Here is a 12615-nt window from a genome sequence, read left to right as displayed (position 1 = left end):
CTGAATTTAGTTGTAATTCTGATGTGGAAGCAAGTACCAATGTTTACCTATGCTGCTTTCTTGACTGTAGGTCTAAACATAATCTCATCTTTTAAGTCTTATATAAGATTTTAAATAGCATATCCTTTAGCTTTTCTTACAGCAATTGTTCAAACCTGACTTTACTGTGGCATTTTCTTTTAATTTAAATAACTATTACTAAAACCCAGAAATAAGTTGCCTTAAAAATAGTTTTTAAAAATAATTTGTGGCCTGGAGATAATACACATACTACTCACTAAAATCTCTCCTACCCCCGCCACCCCAGCCACTTATTTTAAGCCCCAACAAAATAAAACAAAGAACAAATAAGCAAATCCAACTGAAATAAACAAAATTCCACGAAAATTTTAAAAAACCTGTGAAATTAGAAAATGTTTTAACTTAAGGTAATGTTGTGTAGTTAGGTTCTAAAGCTTGGGTTTTAAGATAATTTCAAAATTGTTTTATCACATTTTCAACATAGCAAGAAAAGAATAAATGTTAAGATTCTCGAAGTGGGAATCCTGCCATCCACTCCACTCCACTCCTTTTAGTCAGCCACAATAATGACAAGTCTTCAAAGCTATAGGAAATGTGCTGAGTCAAGTACTTAAAGGAAGGTAGAGCATATTAGCCGTTAAACATCCAGTCAACTCAAGAAGTCACATACTTTTGTACACTCAAGTCAAAATCAATTATACAAAATTAAAGGAGAGAGCAAAAACATAATTATTCAGTGCATCTAATAATCTTATTCAGTAATAATTAAAAAAATTTAGATGAACTATAATTAGCCAAATTATCCAACACAGAACATGAATGTGAGTATAACTTCCTAAGAATATAAATAATGCCCTAGCCAGTTTGGCTCAGTGGATAGAGCGTCGGCCTGTGGAATGAAGGGTCCCAGGTTCGATTCCAGTCAAGGGCATGTACCTTGGTTGCAGGCACATTCCCAATAGGGGGTGTGCAGGAGGCAGCTGGTCGATGTTTCTCTCTCATCGATGTTTCTAACTCTCTATCCCTCTCCCTTCCTCTCTGTAAAAGATCAAAATATATTTTTTAAAAAAGAATATAAATAATACTAAAGAGATACTATTTTTATCCAAATAATTTTATTAACCCTTTCCCCACTTTCAAAAGATTCATGAATTTTTTTTTTCTTACTTCTCTTGTTGACCACAGCTATGACATAATAATTCTATCCTCAACTAACTCATGCCTTTATATATTGCTGTTTGTAACAATGATACAAGAATAGGTTTATTTAATAAAAGCAGAATAAGCAATATTGTTCAAAGAAGCAATTTTCTTAATAAAGTTTAAAGCACTTTTGATGTGTCATCAATTAATAACTGAACTAAGTTACACCATATAGTGGGATTAGATATATTACTGAAGCAAAAACATGAATGTAATAAAGCAGAACCGTCTAGAATTACCTTTCAAGAGCTGCTCTTCGTTTTTCTACAAATTCAGTGGATGATAAATCTTCTTTACCCACTTTGACCTTGGTCATGCCTTTGAAAAAAATTGAATGAGACTCATGATTTTATGTTATTATAAAAACAGTCTTTTATAATCATTTCTGCCTAACTTAAAATATACTCTAAATCTGAACTTGAACTAAATTTATAATTAGTATCATACTTTGAGAAATTAAAACTCATGATACAGTAATTCTACTCTGTATTTATAAATAAAGCATGGGTTGAGCTGAGTCTGTAGTTTTCTGACTATAACCTCTGGATTCCTTATCTGTTATATATTACACTCCTGCTAAACTAAAATGTGTTTACATTTCAATAGGATTCAAATTAGCAAATTTAAGCTCAATTAATATTTTCATTTCTTATTAGTAATAATTAAGGTTCTTTACCGTGTGGACAAGAAAAACAAAAGTGTAACCCATGAATTTGCTAAATATTATCTCTTGCAGATTCTAAGAACATGTTCTTGTATATTTACCATGGCTGTTTTATAATAACTGAAATAACAGCTCTTTCATAGAGATATTTAGAACTCTTCAAATTTAAAAAGTAAAAATCATGTTAACAATTTCTCTATTGGCAATTTCAATTTTAACACTAATATAGAAGATCAGATTTTATTTCTTTTCCTGTTCTTTTTCCTTTCAAAAATCAATTCTGTAGAAATAAAGAACTGATACATGCTACAACATGGATGAACCTTGAAAATATTATGCTAAGTGAAAGAAGCTTGTCACAAAGGAGCAAATATTGTATGATTCCCTTTATATAAAGGAATAGGCAAATAGGCAAATTTATAGAGAAAGAAAATAAATTTGTGATTGCCTATGGCTGGAGGGATGAGGAAGTTAGAGGATGATGGTTAAGGGGTAATAAAACTACTCTAAAATAGATGTAGTGATGTATGGACAACTCTGAATATACTAAAGGCCATTAAATTACATATTTAAATGAATAACTGTATAGCATATGAATTATATCTCAGTAAAGTCATTAAAATCATGTAATTCTTACTCAGGTTGGCATATCTGGTAAATAAACGTATCACCTATGAATGTTCTATTTAACTTAATTCCTCTGAAATATAATAGTTTGAAAAAGAACACTCAAACATCTATCCTGAATGGACTACATGATATAGGATATTAATTATTTCACATATTGTTTCCCTGAAAAAAAAACCTTACAAAGATACAGTTCTTCTTTTATTTCCTTCAAGAATCATCTGCTCATGCTATTTCCTACCGGTAATCTCTATAAGCCATTGTGAGGAGACAAAAAAAAAAAAGCCTTACTCTAACCAGTTACCTTTTAAAACTTTTCAACTTTGTTGCTGTTTTCTAAAAGCTTACTGAAATGCTGTTTTTAAGTCAACTAAGGTTTTATAAAAGTGCAGTAACTGCCGTGTGCTAAAAGACTCCTCTTCTTTCTGTGGCAGTTCTACCTTCCCAGCAAAGAAGTTACTACTCTTACTCCACTACCCCACTATCATTGTTTGTTATTTGAAAACCACTTAGTCTTAGTATGTAATTAAAGAATCTCCATACCTTAAATTTTTCTTAGGCAATGTATTCATTTTTACTTTTAAAAAAATTATAAACAATATGAAATTATAAAATGAACATTTTTCTTCTACTTGGTTGGCTGCCAGGAAGCTCAGGGATCAATTTCTAACCCACCTTTAATAACTATTCAGACTTTTGCACACATTTTGAGGGAACTTTATATTGGCTTCATCTTACTATTTGAAAAATATTTTTCTTGCCGAAACCGGTTTGGCTCAGTGGATAGAGCGTCGGCCTGCGGACTGAAAGGTCCCAGGTTCGATTCCGGTCAAGGGCATGTACCTGGGTTGCGGGCACATCCCCAGTAGGGGGTGTGCAGGATGCAGCTGATCGATGTTTCTCTCTCATCGATGTTTCTAACTCTCTATCTCTCTCCCTTCCTCTCTGTAAAAAATCAATAAAATATATAAAAAAAAAAAGAAAAAAGAAAAATATTTTTCTTGCTAAGCTCTTTCTTTATATCTTTTTAAAAATAAATCCTCAAATGTACATTAGACCATTCTACAATCACATAGCATTAGATTTTTTTTTTTTAAACCAGAAGGTTTTCTATTTTAGGTAAAAAATAAAGGCAAACCATAATTGTATTGAAAAAAACACAACATACTAAATAAAATTAGAAGCAGAACAGAATAACGGTTAAGAATATAAACCCTGGAGTAAGATGGCCATCTGGCATTTAAAACTCAGCTCTGCCTCTTGGTAGCTGTATGACATGAGGCATGTTACCTAGCCTTGATGAACCTTAGCTTCCTTACCTATTCAATAAGCACAATAATAAGTTAACTTAAAGTTGTTGTGAAGATCAAATGAAAATGCACATAAATTATTTAGCACAGTGCTTTAGCACAGTAAACATTCAATGACTTAATTATTTCTATAATTTAACTGATAGTCTTACAATTTAATAGACTACCTATGAATAATATGAACATAACTGTGTCACTATCCCCTAGTACCCTTTGAAAGCTATCAAAATCAATGTCAGAAAAGAATGCTCTAAGGATATAATTTCTTAATTCTATTTTGAATTTATATGTGCTATTTATTATACTGCAATCATTTGTGGAAGGTTGAAGATTACTGAGGCAAAATGTTAGTTTGAAACACAATAACTTGAATATGAAAATTTAGTTTTTAAATCTTTCCTTTTGGTCAATGTTTAAAGACTACACTAGCATATCTAGCCACCAAAATGAGAGAAATAATTTGTTTTTCCTCTTTTGGTGTATAAAAATAGTTGTACAACTTAAAAGTCAAAGAAAAAATCCAATATTAATAATAAGTAATTTATGATGGATAAAACTTAAGTTCCCTACGTAGATAGCAGAATGCCAGAAGATACCATTGTGGTATTTTAGAGAAGAGGAAAATAAGATTAGTAATTAGATCAAAAGTTCTCAAAGTGTAGTCAGAATACCTGGAAGGTTTCAGAGATACTTTTTTAGGGGAAAGAAGGTAGTGCACAAAAGCCTATTTTTATAAAAATACTAAACTGTTATTTGTCTTTCTTACTCTCATTCTTTCATGAAAGCTCTGTAAGTTTTACAAAGATTATATGTGTTATATCACAACAGGTTGAGTACAGAAGCAGATATGAGAATATCACTATGTTCTATTAAGCCAGAAATTAAAGAAATTTGCAAAGGTGTTGAACAAAAACAAAAAAGCAAGCTGCTCTTATTCATTTCTGTGTTACAAAAATTATTTTTCACAAAAATTTTACTTGTTAACAGGTAATGAAGTTTATTGTTATTTTTAATGAAGTAATAGATACAGTTTTAAAACATTCCCATATAATAAATATCAATATATCCCACAAAAGTAAAAGCTCTTTAAGAGTTCTCAATAAATATGAAGAATATTAAGCTTTGAGGTTAAGAAGTTGAAGAACTGCACTAGATTTTTTTAAAAATGTTTTTATTGATTTTAATTTTTTTTATTTAGTTTAATCCTCACCTGAGGATATTTTTCCATTGATTTTTTAGAGAGAGTGGAAGAGAGAGGGTAAGACAGAGAACTACAGATGTGAGAGAAGCACATCAACTGATTGCCTCCTACACATGCCCTGCCTAGGGCCCAGGTCCAGGAGGAGCCTGCAACCAAGGTACAAGCCCTTGATCGGAATCGAACCCAGAACCCCTTGGTCCCCAGGACAATGCTCTCTCTATCCACTGAGCCAAACCGGCCAGGGCACAACTAGATTTTTGAATTTAAAAAAAAAGAGAGAGAAAAAATATAACAAATCCATTCAAATATATCAGATTTCAAAATCATAAAAGATAAAATTGTCCTTCAAATGCTAGAAAAAAGTAAAATAATAATTTAAAGATTAGAAAAATTCAGTTTAGAATATTTTTCAGAAAAATAATCTTACGTATAAAGAAATATAAAGTAAGGTGCATAAAAACCTATGACTGAAAGGATTGAAAAAAAAATACTACAAAATTTTGAGAGATGACATGTCTTAATGGTGAGACAATAGAGGTTCTCCTCTTTTGTAATTTTCTGCATATTCTTAATTTATTATTTTGTATAAATAACAATGTTTTTAAACATTATATTGAGGTTATGAAATAAACTGCGTTTAAATAGCGAGGCTAGATCAAATCTTTTTGAACAATATATAGCTGAGAGCCAAACATCCCTTAGAAAACATTATTGATATGCTAGTAACAGTAAACACCCTCTGAGTGTTACTCAGTAATATGGAACTCCAATGACCCTAAAAGGGGTTTTAAATTGTTTTCAACTTGACAAATTCTGACCCAATATTAACATAATTGTATTAGCTTATACAATCTTTGGTTGATGAATAATTGTCATAAATGGAATATTTAAATTCAGTATTTTTACATATTATGAGATGTCATGACAGCGAATGATCATGGAATCTACAAATTTATAGTTATAATTAAAATAGTAACAGTAACAAATAAAAGTTACTTTTTTTAATTCACACTTACCTACTATACTCTTTTCTGGAGCTGGTGGTACAATATAACCGACATGTAAATACTTGCTTGCTAACTTGCTATGCAAACCAAGAAAGTCACTAAATCTTCTTTTAACTGAAAATTCATTCTTACTGAACATGGAAAGAGAAGTCTACAAGTGAAAAAGAGGTATTTCAAATTCTAAATACTGAGCAATTATTCAGAAGTCAATGTCATATATAATTGTGAACATGCATGTGTATACATCCACTGGTCTACTTTATAAAAGAATCCAGAGTAGCTAATTTGGCATACAAATTGCTAACAAACGAAAAAAACCTAAATCATAGGTGTTTTTTATAGAATCTTAAGGGAACAGAAAATATTTGCTTTATTCATCTCATTGACTCTACTTATATTTATGCTAATAATTCTTAAATCTTTAACCTTACCTAGATCTCTTCTGAGCTTCAGTCCAACATATTGGAACGCTCAAGGAACACCTCCACTTAAATCTCACTGCCACCTCAAATTCACCAATTTTCCCCTCCTAGAACTTGTTTACTATTATACCTTAGTGTTTGGAAAAGAGCCTGACCCTATGGTGTTTAATAAATACCTGTTCAATGAATTAACAAATCTCACCCCTGTCCACACAGTGTTCCTCCACTTGTGCTGTCTTTTCTCCAGGATCCCTCCCTCATGCCTTACATCCAAGCCCTATAGATTCTACCTCCTACACAACTCAAGAAGCCTTTTATTTCACTCACCCCCAGAACCAATTCCTTATGTAAAGTGTTACTTCTCATAGCTAGGATTCCTACAGACCATCTCTCTTTTTTTTAAGACTTAAAGACCTACAATCCTTTTTAAAATTGCAATGGCACCCTAGCTGGTTTGGCTCAGTGGATAGAGCATCAGCCTGCGCACTGAAGGGTCCTGGGTTCCATTCCAGTCAAGGGCACATGCCCTAGTTGTGGGCTAGATCCCCAGTAGGGGTGTGCAGGAGGCAGCGATCAATGATTCTCTCTCATCACTGATGTTTCTATCTTTCTTCCTCTCCGAAGTCAATCAAAATATATTTTTTTAAAAATTGCAATGGTCTCTTAATTAGAAATCCTGACCTCTGCTTTGACACTCCCAATTCATACTGAGTCTCAGAGTTCTTTCTAAATCAAAAATCTAATTGTGCTATACTCTTATTTCAATCTCTTCAATGGCTCTCCATTATCCTCAGGATGAAGTTCAAATTCCTTAAGGTGGCTATTTATAATATAGGGAGGCTTATTGCTACACAATTCAATCAGGTACCACTTCTTGCAGATCCTAGAAGATACAATGCTTTCTTGACTTCTGGCTTTTACACAAGCAAATTCCTTTGCCTGGAACATGCTATTCTCATTTCTTCCTCCTATCTTTGTCTAATTAGGTCCCTTCCTGCATATTTTCAAAGAATACTGTATCTACCAAACCACTCACAACTCAATGTAACAACTTATTTGCAATCTTTACTGGATGGTCACCTTGGTAAAAAAAAAAAAAAAAAAAAAAAAAAAGGAGGATCACTTACACCTTAATCACCCTTGTACTATACTTAGAGGACTATTATTTTTTAAAGAAGCAAAAGACTCACCTTTGTTGTTACTCTATATGCCATGTAAGCATTCATGCCATCACCTATAAGAAAAGTCAAATAATACTATTAAAAAAACATGAACTTAAGCACACACACACAAATGTAACTAAATGTGTGAGATAATGTGATTAACTTGACTGTGCTAATTTCATAATGTATATATACATTAAATCATCATCATCCTAAATATACACTATTTTTATTTATTAATTAGACCTCAATGAAGCTAAGAAAAAAATAAATAAATAAAAATAAGAAGCAAAAGTCTCCCAAAGCTTAAAAATGAAAGTACCATTTAACACTGTAACAATGTATTTATTAACCAAGCTAATTTTCAAAAAAGAAGCAAGTAAAAAATATAATTAATACTGACTCACCAACTTTCTCTGGATCTGATACACCAATTTCTATATCAAAAATATCTCCATTTGCTTCTTCTTCAATCTAGAAAAGATTTTTTTTTGGTGTTAAAGATTCCAATTTATATTATTGTCATAACACTAGTCACTATAATTTTTATCATCTTTTACTAAGGTCACTGTCTCACCAATCAATTTAAAAAGCCATTCAGAGTTGGTTTGGCTCAGCGGATAGAGCAGCCGTGGGCAAACTACGGCCCGCAGGCCGGATCCGGCCCGTTCGGCTGTTCTATCCGGCCCGTGGAGCCGAAAGAGCGGAGGGTTCTCTTGCTCTCCCCTCTGTTCCTTCACCAGCAACAGTGTTAACATGGCAACGTCGGGAAACACGGCCACAGCTCCTTCTTCTGAGTCCAGCTTAAGAACCCATTGTGGCCCTCGAGTCAAAAAGTATGCCCACCCGTGGGATAGAGCGTCGGCCTGTGGCCTGAAGAGTCCCTGGTTTCATTCCAGTCAAGGGCACATACCAGGGTTGGGGGCTCAATCCCCGAAGGGGGCATGCAGGAGGCAGCCAGTCAATGATTCTCTCTCAGCATTGATGTTTCTATCTCCCTCTCCCTCTTCTTTCCTCTCTGAAATCAATTAAAAAATAAAATTTAAAAAATTAAAAAGCCATTCAGCACTCCATTTATAAAAAATAAAAGCTTTCGTATTTCCTGACTATGTAAAAACACATACACACAAAGAAATAGAAAAAGGATCATTTGGAAAAGTAAAACAAAATCTTGTGTTCTTGTAACTCCTTACATGAAGAAAAACCATTTTAGTCTTCTGTAGGGATACTGTGGATTTTTTTTCTATATATCAAATCTTCAGACTCAGGTTATTAAATTTAGCTTCTTCATTATTTTTAATAGTAGCATTTTTCAGTTGTATCTATTCTTTAATAAGCAGCAAGTAGCCATTACTTTTGCCAGTAGATTATTAGATACTTTCAGAAATTATTATACTAATAAGCAACTTTAGAATCTGGTTTCTTTTTTTTTTTTTTTTTTTTTAATATATTTTATTGATTTTTTACAGAGAGGAAGGGAGAGAGATAGAGAGCCAGAAACATCGATGAGAGAGAAACATCCATCAGCTGCCTCCTGCACATCCCCCACTGGGGAAGTGCCCGCAACCCAGGCACATGCCCTTGACCGGAATCGAACCTGGGACCTTTCAGTCCGCAGGCCAACGCTCTATCCACTGAGCCAAACCGGTTTCGGCTGGTTTCTTTAATTACATAGTAAACACATGTTCTTAAAGCCAATGAAAGCACTATAAGCTCACTGAAAAAAAACAGTAAGAAAAATGATAATACTATGAGACTACAGAAGTACTTTTTAATGGCATTTAAAATAAAAAATCCTAATAGCAACTCTGCAGGAAAGTTTTGTTATTGTTAAATATTGCTAATTTTTAAAGCAATATTAAAGTCTAAGACCATCTAAAAGAAAAGTATTTTAACTATAATCTTTTTATTTCAAGGTTGTACTCTTATACAGTTTTAAAAGTTGTATTTGAAATGTAGTATATATGAAGTATATAACTCCTAAGTGTACAGTTCAATAACTTTCACAAAGTAAACCTAGATCAAGAAACAAACAGTATCATTATACACCAATGGCCCTCTTATGCTTCCTCTCCAGTCAGAACCTATCCTCCAACCTGCCAGCGTAACTAATATTAATTGCATGCTTTTATCAAATAAAATTGCTCAAAATATCACTTTGTTGTAATTAAGTTTCAAAGCACTTTCATACATTATCTTATTTGATTAACACATGAACCTTGAGAAGCACAGATCATCACACGATCCCAAATGACAAACTCCTTGCCTTAAGAAGGAAAGTGGTTTTGCCCGGGTCGGTTAGAGCATTGTTCCATGCACCAAAAAGGTTGCAGGTTCAATTCCTGGTCAGGGCACAAACCCAGGTTGTGGGTTCGATCCCCAGTCGGTTGCATATGGAAGGCAACTGATGGATGTTTCTCTCTCACATTAATGTTTCTCTCTCTCTCTCTTCAAAAGATATCCTCAGGTGAGGATTAAAAAATAAAAAATAAAAAATAAGGAAAGTGATTTGCCCAAGTTACTGGATTAAAAAGCTAAGTCACTAGACTCTTTAGTCCAATGTTCTTTTCCCAAAATGTCTATACAGCTTTGATTAGAAATGACTAACAGGAGAGTGATGTTGGGTGGAGAACAAAAAACTTAATAGTTACATATTAATTTAGAATACAAAATCTTTCCATACCTCTTCCCTAGATCTATCAAAGATCACAGGAGCAGACATACTCTTTGATTCAATTCTGGGAGCAATGAGTGTAGTAGGGGTCACAGGTGTGACTGCAGGAGAAGGTTCAGAGGAGATGATAGGTTCCCTTTCTGGACTGTCCAGAGAAACTTCTTCTGTGGCTTCTAGATACAAATTAAACAAGTCAGTTAAGGACACTGGTAACAAAACCCCAATAGTCTAGATAGCAGTTAATGAATTATGAAAAATCCAATATAATAAAAGGGTAATATGCAAATCGACTGAACAGCGGAACGACCGGTCGTTATGATGTGCACTGACCACCAGGGGGCAGATACTCAATGCAGGAGCTGCCCCCTGGTGGTCAGTGTGCTCCCACATGGGGAGTACCACTCAGCCAGAAGCCGGGCTCATGGCTGGGGAGCGTAGCGGTGGCGGGAGCCTCTCCCACTTCTGTGGCAGCGCTAAGGACCCCTTGGAGTATGTCCGACTGCCTGCTTAGGCCCGCTCCCTGGGCTATCGGACATTCCCTGAGGGGGTCCCAAGAGGGCACAGGCCGGGTAAGGGGACAACCCCGCCCCCCCCCACAGTGCACAAATGTTGTGCACTGGGCCTCTAGTATTTTATACTTCCCACAAATAAATACCAAAATGTTATTTATAAATAATTGTTATAATTTCATGAATCCTTCTTTAGTTGTCTATCAAAACTCTAAAACCAACAGTGACTTTGTTGATTTTAGGAACAATTCCAGCAAAGTGAGCTTAAATATCTATACATAATCATCTAGTGGTAGGAATAAAGCTAGTAGGAAAGCAAATGATGTGGATAATTCCACCATCATTTGTGTTTAGATTTGTAATATATCTTATACTTGTGGTAACTTACCTTCCAAAATCTTTTATTCAGACTAACATTGATTATTTTATATACATATATAAACACAAACTTTATGGCAGAAAGCTGCCCAGAAATATCCCAACTGGGATTAAAAATTTGTTACAGAAAATTCTTTACAGATATTAATCTAAAGCAATTAATTGCTAAAGATTACTGGATATTAGAATACATAAATATGACACAAAGCAAATAGGTGTTTAGATTTTAATTTAAAATGTTCACTTAAAAAATCTGAAATTAAATGTATTTAAAGCCAAATCAACAAATTACCTATAAGCTATGTAACACTGTGCTAGATGCAATGTAGAAACGCAAAAAAATGTAAAATATCATACCTGCCCTCAGGGAGTTTATAATCTAGTTGGGAAAATAAAACATAAGCATGTGGAATGTTAAATAATAATAAAAATAAAAGTGAACAATAAAAAAAGAATGTTACAAGACATTTAATTGCTATATGAATTATAGAACAAAGACTAAAATCTGAGCTGAGATGGGAGACAATACTTTAGGGTATGGAAAATCAGGAACAGAAGATTTGGATGGGCAGTGCTCCATAAAAATGAATAGCATAAGTAAAAAGCAAAGCCATAAAAATGAAAATTACAATTAGTGGCCAGGACTACAAGGAAAATAAGATCAGACCACTTGTTTCTAATTGTAGGTTCCTAGATTCCTAGAGGTTTGAGAAGGTAATAATGGCAATCTGTGAGCCACTTTAATTTGAACACCTCAAAAAGCATACTAGAAATAAGGTAAATGTGTTAACATTTAAATGTAAACAACTTGCATTTTATCAATCTACTCTTACTGGTTATCTCATGCTGATGAAATCTTTATTTAGCATTGCTCTCTTTATTTTTTATATTAAAAATTAAAATAATAATAATCAAAATCCTTCAAACTATGGTAACCAGAGGAAGAAAATAGACTATAGATGTTGAATACACTATAGATGACCCTAACATAACAAATTAAAATCTTACATGCAACTTCAGGCTGTTAAGATTGCTAATATTTATTCTTTTTTTTTTTAAATGAAACTATTAAGTAGTAAATATAAGAAAGAAATGAAGCAATATCAAAAATAAGAGCTGTAAGAGCTTTAATAATCAAACAAGTAAAACAACAAGCAGCAAACAAAACAAAATAAAAAAAATCAAAATTCTCTGAAGGAGGTACTGTTACCGGCAACAAACCCATAGACAAAAAACTGTGAAAGACATTGTAACTTTATTAAGATATCAGTGCAGGTAATTCAAAGTCATTTTAACTTTTCAATCATATTTTACTTCACTGATAAATCAGGTTTTTATATTCTTTGTACAGACTCTGATAAGCTATTTCATAAACAAAATAAAAACTAAATATGATCTAAGAAACTAAAATGGAGGGGGAAAATAGAAATAAATAG

The 12615-nt window shown here is 33.3% G+C and overlaps 1 protein-coding gene across 3 annotated transcripts in view; it reads right to left on the bottom strand.

Moving 5' to 3' along the window:
* The window catches only part of SNX2 (sorting nexin 2), a 51865-nt gene that overhangs the window by 20090 nt on the left and 19160 nt on the right, over window positions 1-12615 (bottom strand). For all 3 annotated transcript variants that reach the window (XR_013995859.1, XM_081088893.1, XM_081088892.1), the window contains exons 3-7: window positions 10302-10465; window positions 8026-8092; window positions 7646-7689; window positions 6043-6184; window positions 1464-1542 (exon numbers count right to left, since the gene is read on the bottom strand). Coding sequence is in view for 2 of the 3 variants with exons in the window: in XM_081088893.1 (XP_080945019.1) it covers window positions 1464-1542; window positions 6043-6184; window positions 7646-7689; window positions 8026-8092; window positions 10302-10465 (496 nt within the window). In the remaining variant the exon portion in view is untranslated. The remainder of the gene's footprint in view (window positions 1-1463; window positions 1543-6042; window positions 6185-7645; window positions 7690-8025; window positions 8093-10301; window positions 10466-12615) is intronic.

This window comes from Myotis nattereri (genome assembly GCF_964212035.1).
Source record: "Myotis nattereri genome assembly, chromosome: 4".
Lineage (NCBI taxonomy): Eukaryota > Metazoa > Chordata > Mammalia > Chiroptera > Vespertilionidae > Myotis > Myotis nattereri.
Note: the sequence above shows the minus strand (reverse complement) of the source record. Positions and strands in the feature narration are given on the sequence as shown.